At 38.6% G+C, this 25,672-nt stretch overlaps 3 protein-coding genes across 6 annotated transcripts in view; 1 reads left to right on the top strand and 2 right to left on the bottom strand.

The window, feature by feature from the left end:
* LOC106090019 (pyruvate dehydrogenase (acetyl-transferring) kinase, mitochondrial) overlaps window positions 1-4,748 on the bottom strand; it is a 78,026-nt gene extending 73,278 nt beyond the window's left edge. For 2 of the 3 annotated variants that reach the window (XM_059368493.1, XM_059368491.1), the window contains exon 1: window positions 3,526-4,748. In XM_059368493.1, coding sequence (XP_059224476.1) covers window positions 3,526-3,631 — 106 coding nt within the window. In that variant the 5' untranslated portion in view covers window positions 3,632-4,748. The remainder of the gene's footprint in view (window positions 1-3,525) is intronic. The other variant, XM_059368492.1, reaches the window with a different exon arrangement.
* Window positions 4,749-8,028: 3,280 nt separating this feature from the next.
* On the bottom strand, window positions 8,029-25,014 carry LOC106090021 (transmembrane protein 18). Of its 2 annotated transcripts, none has more exons than XM_013256056.2 (4): window positions 24,912-25,014; window positions 11,084-11,201; window positions 8,404-8,552; window positions 8,029-8,292 (listed from the first exon to the last, which is right to left on the bottom strand). In XM_013256056.2, exons 1-4 carry the CDS (start codon window positions 24,930-24,932, stop codon window positions 8,170-8,172), a joined length of 411 nt encoding a protein of 136 aa, XP_013111510.1. In that variant the 5' UTR covers window positions 24,933-25,014; the 3' UTR covers window positions 8,029-8,169. The 2 variants fall into 2 exon arrangements, with proteins under 2 accessions (XP_013111510.1, XP_013111509.1); XM_013256055.2 differs by lacking the exon at window positions 24,912-25,014 and adding an exon at window positions 11,277-11,565.
* Window positions 12,947-19,573, top strand: LOC106090020 (ubiquitin carboxyl-terminal hydrolase 35). The gene is made up of 5 exons (XM_013256054.2): window positions 12,947-13,915; window positions 13,999-14,288; window positions 16,371-16,723; window positions 16,794-17,697; window positions 18,442-19,573. Exons 1-5 carry the CDS (start codon window positions 13,297-13,299, stop codon window positions 19,000-19,002), a joined length of 2,727 nt encoding a protein of 908 aa, XP_013111508.1. The 5' UTR covers window positions 12,947-13,296; the 3' UTR covers window positions 19,003-19,573.
* Window positions 25,015-25,672: the final 658 nt, after the last annotated feature.

Genomic DNA, 25,672 nt, shown 5'->3' with positions numbered 1-25,672 from the left:
GAATGTGTTTTTCAATATATGTCAATTAATGGTTACACGTTTCTTTGTAAACGATTATCGATAGACGTCATTCATCGAAAAAAATCAAATGATTTTGATTTTTCAGCCATGACTAATGGCTATATGTATATGTGATGCATACACCTCTGTTTTCACTAATACTATTGCAATGACGGTATCTCAGATGTGCCATGCAAATCCTGGCCATTTCTGCCTCCTATGCTCCATAATCCGCCTCCTGCCTCCATAATCCGCCTCCTATTTTCAATCTCTCGAAGACTCGGCTTATGGTCGAATGAAAAAGAATGACAGAGGTTGCTGTCATCCGCGAACGATTAGTTCGGATTCGAAGTCAGACCCAGTAGATCTTCAATGAAAATAAGAAAAAGAGAGGGAGAAAGGACAGAGCCTTGCGGTACTCCTGCGGTCAATTTATATTCGTCGGATGAGAACCCATCTACAACAACTCTTATAGTGCGATCTCTGAGAAAACTCGATACAAATCGTGCGAAGTTATTACCGACACCAAAAGCGACAAGCTTTGAAAGGAGTGCACCGTGTCAGAGCCTATCAAATGCCTTGGAGATATCCAGAGCCACGAAATAAGGCGATACATGTATATGGGAGCTATATCAAAATATAATCCTAATTCCTCTGTGCTCAAAATATAAAAAAAGGATTTCGGTCTCTCTGGGGGCCTATGTCCATAATTTATAAGAGACTAACCGAATCGCGTCCTCTCCGCTGCGCCTTCATTAACTCTCTAATATCTTTTTAGGGTGGGGACACTTCGCCCGGAACGCGGATCTCGAATTCGTGCCATTATAGCATATGACGCTGAACACGTTCGAAACATGGCGAGAACATCGGACAAAGCGGTGTTTATCCCCTCTTAATGTTGGCGACATATGTGGGGTATTATGCCATACATGGTCATTTAAAAAAATTTCCCCAAAGAGGTGTCGCACTGCGGGACGCCGTTCGGACTCTGCTATAAATAAAGGTCCCTTATCATTGATTTTAAATTTTAATCGGAAAGTACTCATTGATGTGTGAGAATTTGCCCCTTCTCGGTTCCTGGGGGTAATGTTCTTCCTTAGGGTAATGTTCTCATTACGGGAGGGATGACACCTCAGACATATCGACTCAAATAAGGATATGAAATTCGTGCTGCGCGTCCTAAATCCCTTTAATTTGAGCCCCATATTGCCATGGCCGGTAAATATGAATCGTTTGGAGTGTGTTTTGGGGCTGGGGCGGCCACCGGCACTTTGCACTGAAAATAGATATCAAATTCGTTCTTTATTCCCAACGAAAACGAAGTTAGGTTTAGGGGGGGCGTAACCCAAAACACTTGGCTCCAAAATTGGATATCAAATTCGTTTTCTACTCTCAAATACCTTTCATTTGATCCCCATGTTGTCATAATGGGTCAAATAACCCATTTGACGTTTCTTTAGGAGGAAAAACGCCACCTAGACTTGAACGCAAATTTTAATGTAATATTCGTAGTCTACTCCCTAATACCTTTCATTTGAGTCCCATACAGCCATGGTTGGCTAATATGCCCATTTGGGGGTATCTGGGGGTGGGCGACCTCCCATTACTGGGACCTAATGTTTTGTGCCATATTTGTAATCTAATGCCTAACACTTTTCATTTGAGTCCCATATTGACATGAACTTCGAATATATCTGTTAAGAGGAGTTTTTGGGTTGGGGGGCCCGCTGGGTACTTGGACACAAATTTTAATACCGTTTTCGTTTTCTGGCCTCCAATACCTTTTATTTTATACCCTTATTGTGCCCATCGGACCACTTTCGGATATGGGTGGCGTTTTTGGGGTAAGAGGGAGGGTCCGCCTCCACCCGATATCTAAAACTTATATATCCCATGTTTCCTTTGAGACAAACGTACACAATCCATGAAAATTTTAAGAAAATCGGTTCAGCCAAGTATCATATAGTCATAATGGGTCTAATGGCGTTTTTGAAGGGTGGCGTGATCCCCCATACTTCGATATGATTTTGTTAGTCAGATTCGAAATCTACTCTCTAATACTTTTCATTTAAGCGAAATGAACGTCCAATATGTCTATTTGGGGGAGTTTTAGGGTTGGGGCGGCCCGATGGGTACTAAGACTCAAATTTTAATACCATATTCGTATTCTACTCTCCAATACATTTCATTGGATACCTATATTGTCCCGATCGGTCCACTTTTGATTTTGGGTGGTGTTTATGGGGTAACGGTGGAGCGTCCGGCTCCTATCGTTATCAATAAATTATAAAGCCTTTTCCTACTTCCTGACCATATTCCTAATCTACTCCCGAATACCGTTCATTTGAGTCCCATATTGTCATGATCGTCAAATAAACCTATTTTAAGGGGTTTTGGGGCTGGGGTGGCCCCCCAGGTACTTGGACCAAACTTTTATTATGAAATTCATACTATACGCTTGGATATCTTTCATTTCAATCCCATATTGTCCCGATCGGTCCACTTTTATTTTTGGGTAGTACTTTTGTGGTAAGGGGGAGAGTCCGCCCCCCTCCCGATATCAAAAAATTATATAGCCTATGTTTCCTTCCAGACCAACCTACACAATCTGTGAAAATTTCAAGGTAATTGGTTCAGCCGTTGGAGTCTATACGGAACAAACAAACGAACACAAATTAAATTTTATATATAAGAATATTAAAGGGACTAATATAAAGTAGTCTCAATTCCAAATTGAATTAAAGTTAGTCCCCAAGGACTAAAAAGAGAGGTCGGTCAATGTGGTTTCCATACCGAACATTCGATTCATGTTTATCATACTTTGTACAGTTGACGTGGGCGCTCACCAATTCCAAATTCGAACTAAATCTTATGGAAAATCATCGATTGTTATTGTTGTTGTTGTAGCAGTGTGTTGCACGCCGACGAATGACTCTATCGGGTCAATGCGGTACGTTCAACCGGCTGCCATCTTTTTGGCTTTAAATAAGTCGGTCTATATGGAAGCTTCATATAGCAAGATATATATAGGCCGACATGCGAACTTGTTCTGCATATGGACAGAAATCGTTTGGGCAAGCAGGGTTTATTTAGAATAGAATAGAAACCTTCAAGCGACTAATTGTCGTCTGGCAGACCTTTGGGCAGACAGACACACGTACATAGTTCGGTGAGACTGTTTCTTTCTTCTCAACTTTACAAACAAGTGCAAAGCAGTTCCCACACTAAATAATCTTAAATCGCTCAACCTTCTTTCATTGGAGTGGTTTTCCGTTCGAAAATTAAGATGATACGAATTCGTCCGGAAAATATATCTGAATTACAATGGTCCTGTTGAATAATACCCTAGAATTATCCACCTCCTATTAGAATGTATTGCTTGCAATTGTTGTTCCTCAATAGGTATTGGTGTCGGTGATAATCAGACTGTACTTGTATAATTACTCTTAAGAACCACGTTGGCTTAATAGGACCTTAGAAAAATCAATGAATGTAGTAAATAAATAACTAAGCAATAATACTCACCGAAATCAATAAATTGTTTTATGGAGAGAGGCGATGGATTAAATTGCGAATAGAAATCAATCATTTTCGGTATGCTACTCGAAAATCGCACCGGAAACAGCCGCATTTTGGCGATTTTTTGTTTTGTTTAGTTTTGTAGCCTGTCGAATAAATTAAGAAACCAGAACCCAAAGCTTGGTAATTAACAACAATGTAACTGCGGCTGCTGCTGCTCCTCCTCCTCCACTACACCACTACTGCCCACAGAACACGATTTGTAATTGTAAAAAAAAAATTAAATTCTTCCCGTATGTTACAGATGATGATGATGTTGTTGGTGTTGTTGTTGCTGTAGTGGGGTGTTTACTAGATGCATGTATTTAAAGGCAAAGCCGGCGGTGGTGGAGAGCACAAATACAAGAGCGGCAACAAGAAGAGTGAAGTGAGCAAGTAAACCAAACTGATGTGAATTCTCACGTCACGTAGACCAATTTAAGACGGCAGCAACGATTGAGGGGGGAGATTGAGAATTTTATATGACCTTCTCGTTGTTTCGTGAGTTTATATTGTTGTTAAATTCGTTATTCCGTTAGCATTGCCTTAATTCTATGGCCAAAGAGTATTTGCTAAAATGTTTTGTTTGGTTTTTTTGGGAGCGGGTGATGTTGCCTTTTTTTCTACTTTGGCAAAACAGCTGTTAAACAATTGCCAATAGCCCTTTGTTGTGGGGGCCTGAGTCTTGGGTTTGAATGTTTATGCGAATCCGAAAGATGCTATGATAAAGCATTGAATTGCAAACTGCTCTAATTTCTTTGTTTAGATGCTGCTTCTTCTAAATACTTGTCACTTATCTAACAATTAATCGCACTATGTAATTTTTTTCACACTCTCATATAGGCATTTGGATATTTCTTTTATATTTTGTTTTTGTATCACAATAAGAACCACTCCACCTTCACTTCACCTTAGAATGGTAATAAGCGCGCGGCGTGTCGAACGTGTTTTTTGTTTATTGAATTTTTGAGTATAATTAAACATAAATTTTCTTGTTAATCCTTATAAAAATGAGTCCCAGAATCCCTAATATTTCATCATCTTTACTTTCCGTCGCCCGTATTCTTCCTCTATAAGATCTTTCCGTATTCTGGTCCGTATCTTCGCAACGTTTTTATTAAATGTGAAAAGCCACTTTGCGAGAAGATACCAAGTAAATTTATGAACGTCACTTGCCCAGCTGATTTTGTCGAATATTTCGAGAGTTGAGAAGAATCGATAGAACGATAGCAGAAAGAGAGGGAAATGGAGAAAACGATAACGAATTTCGTGGCGATAAAAGTCCAGAACATTTCGATACATTCCGAAACAACAGTTTATCAATACACATGGGGCTCAAACGGGTTTTAAAATATACGTTACTTTGAAAAGATAATTTAATTTTATTCCATGGAGCCAATAAGACTTTGTATTCTTTTAAACTATAATTATTTCAATAAAAATAACTTATTCTTATTGAATTTTTCCCAATCAACTTATAAGTGCTGTATGAATAAAACTCAGTGTGTTGCTTAACAACTATTTAATTAACTTAATTTAATAGAAAATAAACATTTAAAACTATAATCCAAAACAGAATGAAGGTCTTAAGGGAATTAGCGCGCACAGAACGGCGCTCGCTTTCCGGCGTTAAAGTTTAAACTTTTTCGCATTGTTTTATGGTATTTGTATGCAGAGTTGCATTTTTGCAATGCGAGACTCAAAAACAAAGCAAAACGCTTTGAGCCTTGAGCGCGCTGAGGAGTGTCGCGTTGAAAAATGCAACTCTGCGACCAAATGTCAAAAAATCAATTCGCAAAAATTAAATAATTTTTAACATTGACAACTAAAATACTACTTCACGCATGACGGCAGAGAATGACGCACGCTTTCAAGCGTCAAAATTGAAAAATGTCAACTTTTCCGCTTTGCTTTATGGAATTTGTATGCAGTGTTGCATTTTTTGTAGCGCGACGCTCGCAAACAAATGAAATTTTCGGTTGCAGCCAAGATATATTCATTTTCATGTAGGGGCAGTTGCCTAACAACAAAATATTGAGAGCAACTGTGTGTTTATTATTAGTTCGTACCATTTTCCGTTGTTTGTATGGGTTATGGTTTTTAACTATAACACACACAATCAAAACTCGTTGACAGATAGTGTACTTGGCGAGATAAAATTGTACTCAGTTGTTTGTTGTATGATAGCTGTTCATTATAACAAATCATAAAAACAACACGCAAAAGTTAAAGAAACGTTGACGACTGATATAGAGCGTCATTCTGTATTGCCACAAAAATAAAAATTGTTTAACTCTTGCGCTTTGCTTTTGTGGGATTTATATGCAGAGTTGCATTTTTCAACGCAACGCTCAAAAACAAAGCTCAACGCGCTCATTCTGTTTTGGCCTTTATGGTAACGAAAATTTCGCCAGAGGTGCATACTGCCCTTTAAACGTTTCTTATCTCCGATAACAGGTTCCGATCTCTCTGTCATCGACTGGGACGATAGCGCAATAAAGTTGAGCGCTTTACCATTATGTATTTGAAAAGCTGAAAAAAGTGAGACCTGCTTGTAAAAATGTTGTTAAATTATTTGGAATAGCTTCCGTTTGGTGCATTGGATTTTGGGCAAACTTTACTGTTTTACTAACAAAAGAGCCAAAATATGTTGTTGTAGCAGTGTGTTGTGTTCTATCTTTCATCTGCTTAGTTCTATTAAATATTCAGATTCAGGAACCCAGCGACTAAGATGTGATGTGCCCAGAGGGATCTGGGTCTGGGTCGAGTGGGTCAGGCGACATGTGGCCTGTGATCCTTGGTCACAATAGGGACACACATCCTGTACTTTGGCATCAATCCTTGCTTTGTAGGAGTGGAGTCTGTTGCGTCTACTGGGTCGTAATTGAGCCAGAACTAAAAACTATTGTAGATTGATTGAAATGCCCTACCGCAACCACCATATTCTCCAGACATGTACCTTTAATTCCAAACAGGGTGTCAAAAACCATTTGGACCAGTTTTTGTCAGGGCGGATAATGTATTCCCACAAACCGGGAAGACCAACAGCCCAATGGAAAGATCAAGTGGTGGGAAACACCTCGAAACTTGGTGTCAGAGATTTTAGAATGAGCGCAGAAGATCGAGGCGCTTGAAACGCGTTCGGCTAGTGGAACAAATTTTCTATCATAGCCAATTAAAGTAAATAAGGATAATGTCTTCCCTGGGGAAGATGAAATATATCGTTGAATAGAATTAAATATAAATAGCAAATAAAAAGAACTCGACTTCGATTTTCTTGAAGAAACAAAAAGTATTCAAAAATAATTCCAATATATAAATCAATCCGTTGAAATAAATTTGTATATTTTTTTTTTATTTCTAGTTTTCTACATCGTTTTTTGTATAAAGCTTTTAAATGATTTATGGCATTATTAATTTCCTATATCTTAAAAATTCAACTTAGTAGTGCATCTAAAAATGTCACGTTAGCAAACATACATACACACAGAGTGAGGTCAGATTTGTAGTCACCCGACAAAGGCCTTTTATAGCCTTTACGTACCAGTTGAGTCATTTAAGGCATGTCGAGCGGACGCGTTAATGGGGCGCATGCAGAAGTTTGTACAGTCTAGACAGATCTAGACGTAATCTGGTTAGACAATGTGTGGAATGTTTAGCAGCTGTTACGGCTTTTAGCTGTCTCATGCCCGTGCTTAGTATTACTACAGACTAGCATGATTTTATAGAATGAATAGAAAATAGCAACCACCGCTTTTAGTCATACAGTACCAAACAACATTTCAGACCCACAGCGCAGGGTGCTAGAAAAGCTATACCAAATGCACGTGGGAATATATTCAACAAACAACAACTCTTCAAACTGCTCACATATGCCAAATCAGCACTTATATACCTATTGTTGTGAACATAACTCTGGACCTATCAGGGCCATGTTTGCTCTGGCTATGTAAAGGCAAAGGTGTACTTTGTAAGAGGGAAATAGAAAAACTTGGGGGTGAGTGAATATTCAGGAGTCCGAATTAAGTTCGAAACTCTGCCAAAGAATTAAACATCGAACAGATGGCTTTGGTGGTGGGCACATTCTCCTACAGATACATAAAGGAAATCTGGTAACAGATATAGACAGGGTGCATACAATTTTTCCCTGCTGCTGGTATCCGATTGTGGTGGCCACCCGTAAACGCAGAATCAATCTCTGATGATAGCACAAAATGTGTACCTCCTAGTTCGAATGAAGTCTACATAGCAGACAATCGGCTGAAGAAAAACAAGGCCACAGAAATCTAAGGTTTGGCAGCTGAACTATTCAAAAACCCAAACCAACACGCTGCGATACCGAACTACGTAAGTGAGTAATACATCAAAATGCAAACATAGGAGAAATTTAAGGGCAAATCTAGGGTATAAGCAATTAGCCAGGAGATATTGCAAACCCAAAATTGAAAAACAAATGAAGAAAAAATCCAATAAATTTTTAACGTGACTTATTCATAAGGTGATGCAAAACCACAAAAACAAAAAGTTAAACAAAACTGCATATATAGCGATTGCAAAACATAAATATACAAAAGTCCTAAGCAATAATGTATTGCCATCAATCAGGGGTAATTATTGGTTTTTTAAATGCTCCTCCGATGCCTGTTGCTGTAATCGTTCTCGCCTCAGTTTGTCCTTTAATTGGGCCACTTTAAGTTTAGCCATCATCTGTGTTGAATTATACAACCAGGCTCCCTAAAATTTAAAATTGAATTAAAAAAAAAATGTTCCAAAGAGGCAGAGTCTTATCTAACAACTGCATTACTCTGGAGGGGTAATGTCACCATTGAAGATTTATATACTTACAATCAAAATCATACAGTTCAACAGTATGGGTATTGAGAAAACTGTAGATATAAATAGTCCGTTGCTATCGAAATATTGTTGTTTGGAGAACGAACGCCAATTCATTGCCGCATATTCATTTATTGACTCGGAGAAATAAACAGCAGATACTGAAAACAAAATAAAAAAAATCAAAATATAGGTTGAGTGCAAGACATTACATATGAAGAAGGAGATAAGAGACGACATATGGGACAAATGCTTTGATAAAATAATACCCCATTAATGTCAATAGGTCGATAGTTCTGATAACTTATTCAAAATTTCATGAAACAGCTTTTCTTGCAGCAATTCTTAGTTTATAAAAGAGAAGGGTAATTTGCATGGAAACTACAACCATTTCCCTTTTAGCTCTCTCTCTCTATGTCTCCTACAAACTGAGAACTAATGCAAGCAAAATTGACTATTATGAATCGGAACAAAGTCCAATGTTGAGAAAATTTTCTATGAAAAACCAAAACATTTCATGGCAGTCGGTTCTACCAATATATTCATCGGCCAGCAGCTGCCGCCTTAGGCTTTTATTCGTCTATTTTATGGTCATTGAAGAGCACCATCCCGAAAAGCCTGCTACCTAAACTACTGATCAGCACCGAGATCTCTACCCTATTTCTGTTTCGTTTTTCTGAACCGAATCAATGGTCGATCGGTTTCTGTGAGGAGTAATTGCATCCCTCAGCATGGGAAAACAATGATCACCACACAAGCTGGAACTTTGAGCACCGATCTATGTGATATTCGTTATCATCACGAGAAGCTTAGCTGAGAGCTATCAGGTAGTTGCAACTGCAGTCGCGATCAATCTACGTTTTCGAGTGGAAAGTTCCAGTGAGAGGCCGGGCGGCCCATACTGAGTGCCTAAGCGAGTATTGGTAGCTTTAAATAACCAATGGTGCCATTAACTGCAACGAATTGGCTCACCTATAGGAGCTTGTTGAGGATCGCTACCTCCACACGCAAAACACTTAGGCAGCAATCAATCTAGACAACATTCATGCAGATGCGATAAATAGCTACCGGGTAGTCCTTGGAGAACGACCGCTTTCGATTGCACTTGAGGAAATTGACCTCCCACGGCAAACCAGAGTGGTTCTGGCTCAATTACGTTCCGACAGATGCAGACGCCTCAACTTCTACAGAACAAGGATTGATACCGAAGTGTATGACCCGATTATGACCAGGTACCACACGATACACGTCATCTGTTTGACTGGCCAGCCAGACCCACTCGACTCAGAAAGATATCCATCTGGACGCACCCCATCTTAGTCGCAGAGTTCCTGCTACAACAACAACAGGAATTGAGACAGCTGTATCTACCAGAACGTAGTTGAGCCAGAACCACTCGGATGGTGAATTGGATGACTGCTGCGACAACAGCTCCATAGAAACTACTGTCTTCGAAGACCCTAAAGGAAGGTTGAAGAGACAAAGAAGATGGAGAAACGCAGAGGACAGAAAAATTTAAACAACTTAAAATACAAAAAAGTAGCGAACCAGGGGGACCGCGGACCATACTCTCACTAGCGAGAGTATGGGGTTACACAGCTCTTTAAAACAGGATTTAATGGCTCTGGTTACCGTAGTGCAGAGGTTAGCATGTCCGCCTATGACGCTGAACGCCCTCCTAATGCTGGCAACATTTGTGAGGTACTATGCCATGTCAAACTTCTCTCCAAAGAGGTTTCGCACTGCGGCACGCCGTTCGAACTCGGCTATAAAAAGGAGGCCCCTTATCATTAAGCTTAAACTTGAATCGGACTGCACTCATTGATATGTGAAAAATTTTGCTCGTGTTCCTTAGTGGAATGTTCATGGGCAAAATTTGCATTTGTAAACGGGGTTATAAGGATAATTGAATCTTCCACTACCCATGTGATGGTCACAATCTTTAAATTTCTACACAATATAATACAGCCTCGTTGTCGTCCGGAGTTAATGGAATAGAAGTTCGGTAGAAGACATAGCACCCCACTTCGCAGAACTCCCTCGGCTTTGACGACTGGTTACCGCAAGTTCGAAGAAAGCATAGACTTTATGCATCGGAAGATGTCTACGGTTGCAGCCATACAGAAAATAAAACCCAACTAAATCTGTAGTTACAAAATTAACATGTCAACAATGTTCAAGTCAAATCTCAGACTTGTACATATGAGCCCTTAATTCCCCAGATACATCCGTTACGTCCCTTGGTTTGCCGAATGATGTTTCCTGGCAGCTCATCATTTTATTGAGATTAGAATGGCTCTTCATAATTCTATCCATTGCCTGAGATCAATATGACAATGGTCTACAATAGGACAATATCCTATTAAAGTCACAAAACGGTTTTTTAACTATCATACACATAATCTAGAGGAATTAAATTTCGACGAATTTAATAAAATGTTCGGTTATTACACCGTATAACCATTTTTACTTCATCTCATCTCAAATTTTTTAATTTAAACTGTGTCATCCATAATTAACACTTTTAACTCGAATATGTTAAACGTCATGGTGTAAGAAATTCCAAGGTAACGTCGCTTATATTATATCTATGTTATGAGGTCCTTAACCTTTTGAAAATTAGGTGGGTATTTAACGATTTTACATCTTCGTTACTCATTCAATGACGATGATTTCGAACAAATTTACTTACGCAAAATCAGAAATAGAAATATTTGGAAATTAGTGTTGTTTCGTGTCATCAATGTTGTCGTTGTTGTCAATATATGCATCATGATAAGTCCTATTAGCCAGGGATCCCACCAATCAATCTGAAATGAAAGAGTTGTGTCTTCTTTAGCCAGCCCGTATTGAAATTCCGGTGTATGTGTGTATGAGTTACTTACGCTCATGAGAAATGACCAATAGTCGGTGATTTCATTTACTTCAACAATGTTAGGATCAATAGCCATCTTCTGTGAATATTAATAACTTTACTTTATGACCTTTATGACACTGAATTTACTCTTCCAAATTGTGGGAGGACTTTGACGGAAAAGTACAAAAAAAAAATTGTGCCGATTGAACACACGACACAGTAGTAACAACAAAAACAAAAGACAAATGAGAGCAAAACAAAAATCAGAATCAAAATGAGAATCGACCGCACACCCACGCACACACTGAACACATAAGCAACAAAAAAGAATAAACCGCAATTATTGAATGTGTATACATGTTCGTTGTACACGTTACGAAGCTAGTATATTAACTGTGTGTTATGAAGACAGGGTTAGTAAATTTACGTATCAATTAAAACAAAACGGCCCGAACATCGAGGCGAATTTAATAAGGTGGTCTCACGCGAACAACTGTTAACAGCAGGCCAGGTTTAACGGTACTAAGATGTCAGATTGTTGTTTGCATTCTCTTTGTTGCTATCTTCTTTCTCATATATTCTCTGCTCATTTACGCGCACATGTACACACACACACATAAATTTCTTCGTGCGTGTTGGCAAAACTTCGATCAGCTTGATGACAAGATGGTGGATTGCTCCATATGATAAGAAGATAAGTTGTAAAACAAAGTTAATATCTAAAAACATTTCAATTTACGGCATTTGCCTCTCAAGGTAGTTTCGTTAAGGGTAGATTTTCGTTGTTGTGCTAATGACACTACCTCTTAATAGTACCATGGTTTATGCTAAAGGCCAAAACAAAATCATGGCGAAACAATTAAAAGAACAACAACAAGAAAAACAACAACCACAAATCATGTGGTGCATTCCGCCATCAAGCTGATCGAGGGTTTGCCAACACACACAAAGAAATTTGTGTGCGTGCGTGCATACGTGTACGTACATGAGCAGAGAATATGCGAAACAAATCGTTTTTCCTTTACAATTTATAAGGACAAAACGATTCGTTTACCACAAAAACAACGCATGTGAACCCAAAAAAATGCCAAATTTGTGCTAAATAAACACAGTCCTGAATAATGTTAAAGATTAAAAAAGATTTTTTTCCAAAAAAAATTATAGAATGAATAAAATTTTACAGATTTAAGCAAGACAAAATAAATCTTAACATCATAACATTTATAAACACAGTCCTGAATAATGTTAAAGATTAAAAAAGATTTTTTTCCAAAAAAAATTATAGAATGAATAAAATTTTACAGATTTAAGCAAGACAAAATAAATCTTAACATCATAACATTTATGTTGGAGTGTGAAAAAATGAAATTTCCAAAACATCTCAACTAGTGTGAACGGTTGAGCTGGTTTTCACAACGACATAAGCAAAACGAGTCAATGAAGGCATGGCATTATTCACTGTAAAGGAAAAACGACTCGTTTTCAGAGCTTTATAAAGGGAAAATGAGTTGCTTGGTCAAAACAGCTTTGGTCTGAGCTTAGTATAAAATAAAACAGCAAACTGCTCAAATATTTAACGTATGTGAACAACCCATTGCGCGTCAACGCTATGCTTAACAAAGTTAATGAACATCACCAAAATCATCATTCCGCTTAATAAACACAGCCAAATATCAACTTTATGCAAAACGAAGAAGAAGAAGACAAACATCATAATCAGACACAAAAAAAAAAGAAAGGCGTAATACATACACAACAAATATTGAAAATTGTGTGATTTGCAGTAGCCAAATATAATTAGTTCTATTATAGTACATATGAAGGGTCTCATTCGTGGCGAAAAATTGTGATTTTCATTTTCTTTCGAAGTGCTGAAGTTTTGGAACACCCCATACAGCCCGAACGTACTAGACTTGCTTGGCCACACACAGAAGAAAGAAGAACAAAAGAAATCAAGGACACCTGACTGCAATCCGTCTCGACGACGTACCCATCTTCTCGCTTTTCGACGCGAACACGCCGTTGCTTTGCTTCAAATCGAATAGGATATGGCTGTTAAGCAAAACAATAGCGAAGGGAATGGTTCTTCGGATGCAAATCAAGTCAATGGTACCAATGTAAAATCAACGGGGACCAAATCGAAAAAAATGAATGCTGCTGGGGCAAGCACCGACGGTGGTGTGAGTGCTTCTAACGGCCTAGGGGTAACAAGCAACGCTGAACTGCCGGGATGCAGTGGCAACACAGGAGCTTTTGCCAAATCGAAAACTATAACATCATCCCTATCACCCGCTGTTGGTGGATTAGCATCTACAGCGCCTATGGTACATCAACAGCCCAATGATATTGCCCAGATTTTATTTTTAATCGATTTTGTGGAAAACAAGCCTGACTTTAGCAATCATATGTCCGAAATCTATCGTATTTTCATTTACAAATTGGCAAGAGTTCCTCAACCACGTCACGCCGAAGAGATGAAACGCTTCAAACAGGATATAGCAAAAGTTGGAGTTTTCTTTACGAAGAATAGCGATAAACTGGTATATTTTCGCACCTACTTGCCCATTGTGTGCAAATTAATTACAGAGTATGCCGAGCCGCCGTCTTGTGCATTATCGGTAATTTTTCAACTTTTTAGCGAGGATATGGTACGCGAGGCAGTGGCAGGTAAGTCATCAGCATGGGCATCAGTTAAATCCTACCATCCTAGCATATCTGAATCTAACTCTATGCTTATTTCGTTTTTACAGGATTACTGAGCGATGATGTGGCCGACCAGAGCATATGCAAAGCTGTGGCTTTGTTGTGTGAATGGCTGCGTATTTGCACCTTTCGTCATAATCTCAATGTCTGGATCATGGAAATCTTAAATGGCTTGCAGAGCCAACAGAAAACGGCACTCGTCGATCAGATTGCCTTGGAGAATATTGAGCAATTATTTGCCTCGCTTATGATACCAGTGGTGAGGCCAAAGGTGACCCCCATAGTGTTTCATATGCTGTCCTCATCAATTGAACGAACGCCAGATGTTTTCCAAAGGGTATGTGTAAGAGCAAAACATTTTGTGTATTGAAATTTTAATTTAATCTTAGCCACATGGATTGAAAATTTTGCAAAAACTTAGCCCCCCCTCAAGATAACTATAGATTTTTGCAATTTTATACATAGTTCGTTTTTGGTTTTTCTTATCTCTGAAGTGTTTATATTCAGTCAATTTTTATTAAACCTAATTGCGCAATAACCAACTTATTCTGCTTAAAGCACATGCTTTGCTGCATTTCTTAATAATGCCGAATAATGCATTTAAATTTATTTGCAATATCTCCAATTCGATTGTTTTCTTTTTTCTTTTGGTTAGCTGAACAAATGCCACATGTGATAGGGCATGTGAGGAACTGCATTGCATTTTTTCTCTTACTTATCCAAAAAAATTGCGGTAGATTAGGTTATGTTAGGTATTGGAACTCTACAATAAGACTACAACAACCAATCCAGTTGTACGTTCCGCATTGACCCGTTGGAGTCCTTTATTGGCATGGGCTGCCACATCAGTGTACAAAAAAAACAATAAAGATTAACTTAGAAAATTTATTCTATTGGAAAGCCTTATATCGTTAAACCAGCCAAATCGCTTTAAAACGTCTTATGTTGTTGTAATAGTGACACATTAGCATGTAGCAATCCTCGTCAAACTCCTATAGATGAACAAGCTCGTTCGGCGACCACTGGTTATTTAAAATCGTCGCCTTGTCATATCGAGCATCATAGGTACTCCGTATTTAAGCAGGATCCGGTGGCGACCGGCTTTTCACTGCGGCTCTCCACTCGATACTGCCGATTGTTTACGAAGCATTTCACTATCCGCAACATGTGGACAAGCCCGGTAGCTCTCAGCTGAGCTTCTTATGATAACGATGAACACCATACAATCGAAGCTTAGAGTTCCAGCCCGTATGATGCCTATAGTTATATTATGACGGGTCGTTCCTACAGCAGTTCGATCGCCTCAGGAAGTTTGGCCATTGGCCATTGGTTATGTAAGGGCGCAAATACATCGCCTTGTCATATCGAGTATCACAGGCACCTGGCTCCTCACTGAGACTCTCATTTAATTATCCGCAACCTGTGAGCGCATCCAATAGATCTCAGCTGAGGTTCTCATAAAAGCCACGAACACACAAATCAGAACTGAAAGTTGCAAAATATGTGGTGCTGATAGTAATACCGTGCCGGGCAGACCATTAGCAAATTGCACTGCTTCAGCGTAAATTACGAGTGAGCAAGATACAGTATGGAAAATTCCACAAATGCACAATTGTAGTCGCGGACAATTTGCGATATCGAGTGGAGAGTCTCAGTGAGAGGCCGGGCGGCAATAGCATTGGCTTAAATACGGAGTGACTACAATATTCGATACGACTAGATGAGTTATTGGGGTCTTTAAATAGATAGATTGGGTTCTTTAAAGCTTGCTCACCTATGTAGCTTGACAAGATCGCTACCTCCCCATACAGATGTGGCTACAACAAACACACAACAACGGGCTGGCTTCAGTTAGCAAACAGATTCGCCAAACGAGGCTGCATAATGTCTACTGGGATCATGTTGTCCTTCTAAAAATATTATACTAGCACGTTCTTTGATGGATGCCCATCGCATATGCAAATGTTTCCATTAGGGACGTGGCAAACTTCTCACATATCAGTGAGTGCTGTGCGGTTTTTAAGCTTAATAATAAGGGAACTCCTTTTTATAGCCGAGTCCGAACGACGTGCGGCTCCTCTTTGGAAGAAGTTTTTACATGGCGTAGTACCTACCAAATGTTGCATTCATTAGGAGGGTATAAGCACCGCTTACATTTTTTTATGTTCTCTTTAGGGTTCGATTCCAGGCGTTCAGCGTCATACGCAGAAATGCTAACCTCCGCGCTACGATGGCCTCTGGATGCCCCTCGCAGATTATGAGAAATATCTGCTTTGGAAACTCAAAGTAACTAGAGTTACAATGGATAAAATATCTCACATATGAGTCCATTTCAAGCGGTCACTACCAACCATAACCTATTAACTTATTTTTCCACTATTGTGCATTTATAAAACCGTGTCAACTCTTTTTCTTTTAGATTTTCAATCGCTTTTCTCGAGTTATTCAAATCCTAAAGCAACAATCGAATAGCAGCGAAGAGTATGCTGAAAGCACTAAAGTCATGTTAATCAAATTGGCCGACATGACAAGAGCATTTATGGTACGATACTACCGATATGATGGTCTCTATGAACCAATAGAGCAGGCCCTAAAGGATATTCCACCGTCTGCCAATTACCTAAGCTATGCCATGGGCAATAAATCTTTCGATGTAACAGGAGATTCCTCATTTGCGAATCAAGGCATCACAAATGCAAAAGTAGGTCTAGTTAATTTGGGAAATACCTGCTATATGAATAGTGTTTTACAGGCTCTAGCCATGACAAAAGAGTAAGTTTTGTAGAGCTACCATCTATAAAGAAATGGTATGTAAATAATGTCATCCCTCTTCAAATTTTAGGTTTGCACGAGAAATTCTTTTGTCCGAATCAAAATCACCGTTATTGGTAAAAATGCAACAGCAAATAGCCCTGATGCTCTATTCGACACGGCAAGAGTTGACGCCATCAAAAGTCTTAAATGCCACAAGGCCACCAGGCTTTTCACCAGGCCTACAACAAGACAGTTCTGAGTTTTTGGGTTATCTTTTGGAGACACTACATGAACAAGAAGTGGCTTTTCGCAAGAAATCCTACAAAAAGACCGACACTGAAAAACAAGTCAGTCATGTAACAGACTCAAGGGGGGCATCGGCCTTGTGCCAAGGTGATGAGGATGAAGATGATGGCATCGAGGATGATATAGAGCTTAAGGATGCTGAAGACACACAATGCAGTGACATATCCATCAACAATGCCAATACGAATGCCACCACCACAAGCACAAATCCTATTGCAATGGGCAATAATTTAATACATTCAACTTCGCAAAATCTATCCTCAACACATGCGGCTACCACCAAATCGCAACATCAACATCCCACACCAATAACAACAACCTATTCGACAATCGAGAAAACATTCACCGGCAAATTGGCCACAACTTACAAGTGTTTGACATGTGGTTGGAAAAGTTGTAACATCGACAGTTTTCGTGATTTGCAACTATCATTTCCCGATGTCAAAAATGACTGTGCTTCCAATTATTCAGTACAAGATCTTATCGAATACTATTGTTCATCGGAAAAGCTCTATGGGGATAATCAATATTTTTGTGAACGCTGTAAGAAACTTTCTGATGCAGAACGTTATATCAATGTCATCAGTGCACCAAAGAATCTAATATTGACGCTTAAACATTTCAAATATGATCAGAAATATCATATGCGCGCCAAATTAATGCACAAAGTATTTCATGATGAAAAGGTAAGTACAATGGTGTCATCACCAAGCGAAAGTCTTTGCCATATCATATTAAAAGCTCCCAGGCAAACAATTTGCATTTTTATACACTCATTACGAGCATTCCATTAGGGAAAGGGGAAGACTTCTCTCATCTCGCCCTAAAGCCTATATGACTACCTGGAATTCAACGAAGATTTCTACCCCGGTGGCTCCATTCATATATAAAGAAAGTCCTGACCGCCACAGGATGAATATGAGCACCACACGGGCTGGAACTCTGGGCATCGATTTGTATGGCGCTCAAGGTCATTGCGCTCCCAGGCAAACAATTTGTATGGCAATTTTGTATGGCACTCAAGGTCATCAGAACAATCGGCAGTATCGAGTGGAGAGTCTCAGTGAGCGGACGGCACCGCTTCTTGGTTTAATAATGAGCGCCTATGTTGTTGTTGTTGTAGAAGTGTGTTTTTTCTGCTTGATTCTTTCGTCTGCTTGATTCTGTTGAGTGTCAAGACCCATGGACTCTACGACAAAGATGGGGTGCGTCCACAGGGATCTGGGTCTGAGTCGAGTGGGTCTGGCTGGACAGTTAAACAGGTGACGTGTATCGTGTGGTCCCTGGTTACAATCGGGACATACATATACATATATACGGCCTAAAAAGAAATTCTCCTCGGGCATTCTGAATTTCTTTAAAGCAGCATCTTACGAGATTTGTCAGAATTATTGTATCTTCTAATCGCATTTTTGCTCCTTTCATTTCAGGTCTCCCTCAAGGTTTGCTCCCCAGAGACGCTCGATGAAATCGCCACAGTTCACTACGATATCTATGCTGGGGTAGTTCATTCCGGCTTTAGCATGGACTCTGGACACTATTATACATATGCTTCTGATGCTTCAAACAAATGGTACAAATTCAACGACAGCATTGTAACGCCATCCCGTACAGAAGAATTGCATAATTTAACACCACCAAATACACCATATATTCTCTTCTATCAAATGGGAGCCAGGTCCAATGAAACACCCGAAACATCAGCATCGACCAAAGTAATTAAAGTTGATGTACCTTCGCCATTGACATTGGAGGAGTTGCCAAGCGACCTAAGGGATATGGTGACCCATGATAATGTTGCTTTCTCCGAAGAGCTTAAGATGAGACGTTTCAAAAATAGTACAGCCTTAAATGCCACATCGTCAACAGTGAAGACCAAGGGGTCCCGACGAGATAGTTTTGACGATGATGAGGATGAACATCAACCGCCGCCGGCCAGTGGTTGTGGTGGTAATAATATGTTTAACAGCATCAATCGGTTTGTGTATTGAAGCATATAAGACAACAACCACAACTAAACAAAAAAAAAAACAACGGAAGCAACGATTCCTTATTACAACACAGTCCTTTAACTATTTTTGTTGCCTTTTGATAATGTGCATAGAACGCCATCTCTCACTCTATCTGAAACTCTCATATTGCATTGAATGTAATTACATGTTATATTCTCATAAAAGAAAGTACGACGTGCTGAGGATTTGTACTTTGGAAAAGCAAAAGCAAAAACAAATACACAAGTCCATGTTCCTCCCAGGTTCCATATATAAGAGTCATCACGCTTCAGGCATGGTGAAAAGTAGAACTTTTCTAAGAGTGCATTGCTCAAGTTCTCTTTCTGTTGAGCGAAGCTAAGGTCGCATTTCTAAACAGAAAGTTATTTGTTTGTTGTTGCTGTGACACAACTTCAAACGTCCACGATTAAGGAAACAAGCATAGAAAGGGGAGACAAATTGATTATACACGCTAAGTTAGTTATTATATATAGAAATGGAAAAAAAAAGAAAAACCAACAATTATATAATGCCTTTTTGTACAATATTGTTTAATTTAATTTAATTTTTATTTTGAATTTGTTTTATTCTATCTCTATAAAGAGGAACCTTCGGAAGGCTTCTTTAGAATTTTTCTTTAAAGAAAGATTTTTAATATGTGTGTTTTTGGGTACATATGCATATATAGATCCCTCTCCCACAAAACCAAAGTAATGAAATTGCAATCCCTTAAAGCCCACCCACCAACAATAAGCCCCAATTTCAAATTCATTGTGTTGAGAGGTTATCGACGCCTCACCAACAGCACCACCACACTTATTTTTTTTTTTAATGCCATCCCCCCCCTACAAGTTCCACATATGAAAATATGTTTTGAAAAAAGGCAAGGAAGGAAATAAAGTTTTATTCGAAAACATACAGGTATTGCAATAAAATTGTAATACTCCTACTTATAATTATTATTCTTAATCATAAACATAAATTATAATTAAAACAATAATTATGAAAAAAAAAAAACAAAAAATAAACAAAACCTATTAAATCACGAATCAATCATTAATGATATAAAATGGTAAATTAATTAAAAAACAAAAACACTAAGGAAGAAGAAAGGAAATTCAAAGTAAAAACAACAACATACTATATGTAACAATTTAAATTTACAAAAAAATCATAATATATATGAAACAAAAAAAAAATATTTATTTATAACAGTTTGTTTATTATTATTAAAAAAAATATAGTTTTTATATATATTTTTTGTTTGTTTTTCGTTTTTCCTTATAATTTTTGTTTAAAACGAATAACTTCTAAGATGTGGTAACAAAAAAACAAAAACAGTAAAAATGTATTGAATGTGGATTAAATATAAAATAAAGACTGGTATACAAAAACAAAACAAAAAAAACATAACCCCCAAAAATTTGGACCTAAAAGATTTGGATGTATTGATTGAACCCAACTAAAAAAAAAACAAACTACAAGAAATGATTTATAACAGAAGCGTTTAAAATAAAAATGTACCGAAGTAAAAAAAAGCTAAAACTCCATTGTTGTCTTATTTTCTATTTGTACCAAATGGGCCCAGCAACAAAATAATGTGGGACAAAGCAATCGAATCAACAGATTCAATGTACCGCAAATATCCAGTATACAAACAGAAGGTGGCCATTGGGTGCAACCAATGTTGCCACTCAAGAAAATTATTTCCTACCAAAATTTAAGAAAAATCCTACCAAATCTGTTTAATACCTACCCAATGTTGTAATAGCCAAAATTGCTTTATATCTTTTTATACCCATCACTGATTCTATGTACCGCAAATACCCAGTATACAAACAGAAGGTGGCCAGTGGGTGCAACCAGTGTTGCCAATCAAGAAAATTATTTCCTACCAAAATTTAAGAAAAAATCCTACCAAATCTGTTTAACCAAATGTTGTACTAGCCAAAATGGCTTAATATCTTTTTATACCCATCACTGATTCTATTATATGTACCGCAAATACACAGTATACAAATGGAAGGTGGCCAGTGGGTGCAACCAGTGTTGCCACTCAAGAAAATTATTTCCTACCAACATTTAAGAAAAATTCCTACCAAATCTGTTTACCCAAATGTTCTAGTAGCCTAAATTGCTTTATATCTCTTTATACCCATCACTGATTCTATGTACCGCAAATACCCAGTATACAAATCGAAGGTGGCCAGTAGTTGCAACCAGTGTTGCCACTCAAGAAAACTATTTCCTACCAAATTTTAGGAAAAATCCTACCAAATCTGTTAAAAATCTACCCACTGTTCTACTAGCCAACATTGCTTTATATCTTTTTATACCCTTCACTATAAAGTTAGCCATTGTGCCATTCCGTTTGCAACACATCAACGTACAAATTTTCAAAGCTACAAAGTTCTAGATCGTCTTATATTCATAGACAATCTAGGCATGTCCGTCCGTCTGTTTGTTGAAATCGCTCTACAGCCTGAAGTTCAAAGACGTCCTATATCTCCCGGTAAGAAATCTTGATTTCATAAAGCCATATTGTTGCCCTGATTTCAACCAACAACCGTGCCGAGTTTGGTTAAAGCGATCTCCCGATTCAAGTGTTGAGCCAAGAAATGCGAGAAATTTTCGCCGCTACAGAGAGTTGCCTGGACCGCTCAACATCCGAGTATGGACCCGATCAACCATACTTGTATGCAGCTGCCACATAGCCTTGTGTTCCGATTGGATGCGTTTAACAACAAGTAAAAGCGTCCTAAGTTCGGCCGGGCCGAATCTTATATACCCTCCACCATGGATCGCATTCGTTGAGTTCTTTTCCCGGTATCTCTTTTTAGGCAAACAAAGGATAAAAAATTAATTGCTGTGCTATTGGAGCTAAATAAAAGCTATGGTCCGATTTGGACTAAATTGAATTGAATGTTGGATACCATAGTAGAAGTCATTGGGTAAATGTAGGTCATTGTAGAAGCCGTTGCACAAATCTTTAGCCAAATCGGATAATATTTGCGCCCTCTAGAGGCTCAAGAAGTCAAGATTCCAGATCGGTTTATATGGCAGCTATATCAGGTTATGTACCGATTTGAACCATATTTAGCTCAGTACGTGCAAGTCATAACAAAACACGTCATGAAAAATTTCAGCCAAATCGGATGGGAATTTGCGCCATCTAGAGGCTCAAGAAGTCAATATCGTAGATTAGTTTGTATGACAGCTATATCAGGTTATGAAGTGATTTCAACTATACTTACCACAGTTGTTGGGAGTCATGACAAAACACCTCATGCAAAATATCAGCCAAATCGGATAAGAATTGCGCCCTCCAGTGGCTCAAGAAGTCAAGATCCAAGATCGGTTTATATGGCAGCTCAAACATGGACCGATATAGCCCATTTACATTCCCAACAGATGGACGGACGGACATAGCTAGATCGACTTAAAATGTCATGACGATCAAGAATATATTGTATGTAAATACTTTAAGGGGTCTTAGACGAATATTTCGAGGTATTACAAATGGAATGACGAAGAAGGGTATTAAAAAGTGTATAAAAACCCGCAGTGCGACACCTCTTTGGCATAGTACCTCACAAATGTTGGCAGCATTAGGAGGGGAAAACCACCGCTGAAAATTTTTTCTGGTGGTCTCGCCAGGATTCAAACCCAGGCGGACATGCTAACCTCTGCGCTACAATGGCCTTAAAAAAAGATTGAAATTTGAAGATTAGATTTAATTTCTATACTTTAGACACAGATGTTTACATCCTGAAACAGGAACTTGAGGTACGTTGTTCGGGCAAATCTCCGCGGGAGTTTTCCAAAAATTTCGGCTGTCGGGTAGGTTTGCCCTATAGATTTGTTGTTATTGTCAAGTAGTGTATTGTTCACTGAGGCAGTAGCCCTTGGCGGATGAGGAACTTCTTTAGGTTTATCCAGCATGTAAAACCCGCTGTTATGGTATTGCTTTAGATTTGTCGAAATGTAGAACGTAAGGGTCTTTGAAATCTCCTTCCCTATATATTGTAGGGGCCAAAATGGTCTTAATTGAATTTACTTGTACACATGCACATCTCTATTATCAGGGACCATCCGGGACGGGATGACTGTGAGCACCACATAGTCTGGTACTTTGAGCTACACGTTCATCGTCATCACGAAAACTTGAGCTGAGAGCTATCGGGCGCGCCCATAGGTTCCGGATGTGCAGATACTGAGTAGCTGCAACTGCAGTCGCGGAACGTCAGATGTATCGAGTGAAGAGTTCCAGTGTGAGGCCGTGCGGAACCGGATCTTGCTTAAATACTGAGTGTCTATGATGCTCGTAATGACAAGGCGAGTTTTAGGCGCCTTTAAATAACCAATGGCCATAACGCTCCCTCGGCAATCGGTTCTAGGGACCGGAATAGGTTTGCTCACCTATAAGAGCTTTACGAGGATCGTTACCTCCACATACAAATTTAGCTGCAATAGCAACTAGGGACCATACCGAGGACGTATTCCAAAGACTCTTCTGAAGTTTGATGAGAATGTTTTTAAGTTTTCTGCCTGTCAAGGCGAAGATCATTTTATTTTTATAGTTTTCACTTTATTTCTCTTTCCAGACGAGCTTAATGATCGAAGAATTTTTGACAATGGAAAAATAAAGTTGGAAGATATCACAGCACCAATTATGGTATGACGCGTTTCTGGTATTGTGTGCCCACCTAAGTGCCGGTACAGAAACCGGCATTTTGAGTATATATAATCGGCACGGATCCCGAAAGAATCACAACAGCGATTACCACCATCACCACTAATATCAGCTACGGCCTGAACGAGAAAAAGTCCTGTGGACGAACTTTTCTCTTGGCACTTGAACTTTCAAAGGCAATTGAAATGGTCAATCATCGAGTCTGATTTCTTGAACTCAACGAAGTCGATTGCGAACTGTGTACATGTGTGTTCACCAGTCATACATAACTTTTAGTAACGCGATGTTTAAACGCCGTAGAGTTAAACAGTGAGTTGCCCAGGAGGTGTTTTCTTCTCGATCTTGTTTAACCTCCACCTCACTTAGCTCCCCTTATCCCCTACTAACGTGGCGATAATATCATACACGGTTGGCAAAGCGGAATATCTTCGATGAGCTGTGCGAACGGACAAACCTACAAATCCAACTGCAGAATCACTACTGACCACACCAATTGAAGCGGCCAGATTCCTGGAACTAGATCTGGAGACAATAGACAAATCTCATGGCAGCCGGTTGTACGTATCGGATTGACCCGATGGAGTTCTTCTTTGGCAAGGGCTGACGCTTCAGTGTATAACACACTGCTACAGCAACAACAACAATGTGCCGGATTGACCCCATGAAACCCTTCATGTGCATGGGATGCCGCCTCAGTGTGCAACACACTGCTACAGAAACAACAATAGCCGTGTCAGAATAAATCAATTTAGGTATATAATCTAGCAAACCGAGGGCCATCGAAGTTCAGGGGTTAACATGTATGCCTTTGACGCCGAATGCTTGGTTCAAGTCAGAATGAAAATATTAGAAACACATTTCAGCTGTAGCTATTCCCTCGTAGTGATGGCGAAGCTTATGAGGCTGATTACCTTAGGTAATAAGTAGTGTAAAATTCTCAAATCTCTGAGCAAGCCACCAGATTTGGTAGCAAAAAAGTAGGTCCCTTATCATTAAGCTTAAACTTGCATTGGATAGCATTCGTTGATATGAAAGAAGTATCCCTGCCATTCCTTAGAGGAATTTGTAATTTACTGCAGCAAACAAAAACTTCTAATCACCTGGAAGTGTTTGTGATTTTTCATTAGTTTAAAAGATAGCATAAATATATGGCTTTTTCAGGACGTGTGATTTTTGCTGTGGGCGGGTTTTATTGTTTGTGAATTGTGATACTTACAGTAAACATGATTTTCCTCATAAGTTGTTAGAGCACCAATATTATTTAAATGAATATTTGCCAAGCAAAGAAATTCGCGAACGTTAATTTTTCTATTAAGTGCAAAACAAAAACAGACTTAAAGTCGGCGGCCATAGTCGATTTTGTGACTTCAAAATCGACTACAAGATTTAGCTGGATATTTTAATGCGGAGTTTACACGGAACGTTATAATGCGTTTTCATATTAATTGAATGGGTGAAAATAGATAATTTAAAATTCGTCACATGTACACGTAACATAACACGTAACCAATATAGCATTTAAACAGCACAACATAAATTTTATTTAATCTAATTTGTTCAAATCGGCATCATGTGGCATTGAATTTTATAATGCTTGTGCATAATGCATTATCCAAATATAATAAATATATAATTACTTAGTTGATATTAAAAAACAATGTCTGTGTGAAATAAAGTGAAAAAGAAAAGAACATTAAGAAATTTGATGATATCGATGTATCGTTTATAGGAAAAATTGCAGTAAACACGTACACAATGAAATCATTTGATGTACCATGCAAACTCCGCTTGTGCCACCACGACTGACTACTTTTGACTTGACTACTTGACTTTCTCATAATCAGTCTTTCGGTGTGTTTACAAAATCATCATTAGGTCGCCGTCGATGCTGTTTATAATTTTAATAGTAATTTGATAAAGTGAAAATAAATAAATAAATCGTGATTTTGAGATATTACTTATAATTTCGGAAATTAA

Source organism: Stomoxys calcitrans, chromosome 5, assembly GCF_963082655.1.
Source record: "Stomoxys calcitrans chromosome 5, idStoCalc2.1, whole genome shotgun sequence".
NCBI classification, from domain to species: Eukaryota; Metazoa; Arthropoda; class Insecta; order Diptera; family Muscidae; genus Stomoxys; species Stomoxys calcitrans.
Note: the sequence above shows the minus strand (reverse complement) of the source record. Positions and strands in the feature narration are given on the sequence as shown.

What these genes read in the sequence shown, in the direction of transcription:
- LOC106090021 (XM_013256055.2), bottom strand. Translation starts at nt 11,342, where the DNA reads ATGGCTATTGATCCTAACATTGTTGAAGTAAATGAAATCACCGACTAT. An exon ending in ATTGGTCATTTCTCATGAGC is followed by an intron (nt 11,202 to 11,276) that starts GTAAGTAACTCA and finishes CTTTCATTTCAG; the next exon opens with ATTGATTGGTGGGATCCCTG. An exon ending in ATTTCTATTTCTGATTTTGC is followed by an intron (nt 8,553 to 11,083) that starts GTAAGTAAATTT and finishes TTTTGTTTTCAG; the next exon opens with TATCTGCTGTTTATTTCTCC.
- LOC106090020 (XM_013256054.2), top strand. Translation starts at nt 13,297, where the DNA reads ATGGCTGTTAAGCAAAACAATAGCGAAGGGAATGGTTCTTCGGATGCA. An exon ending in CGCCAGATGTTTTCCAAAGG is followed by an intron (nt 14,289 to 16,370) that starts GTATGTGTAAGA and finishes TTTTTCTTTTAG; the next exon opens with ATTTTCAATCGCTTTTCTCG. An exon ending in AAGTATTTCATGATGAAAAG is followed by an intron (nt 17,698 to 18,441) that starts GTAAGTACAATG and finishes CTTTCATTTCAG; the next exon opens with GTCTCCCTCAAGGTTTGCTC.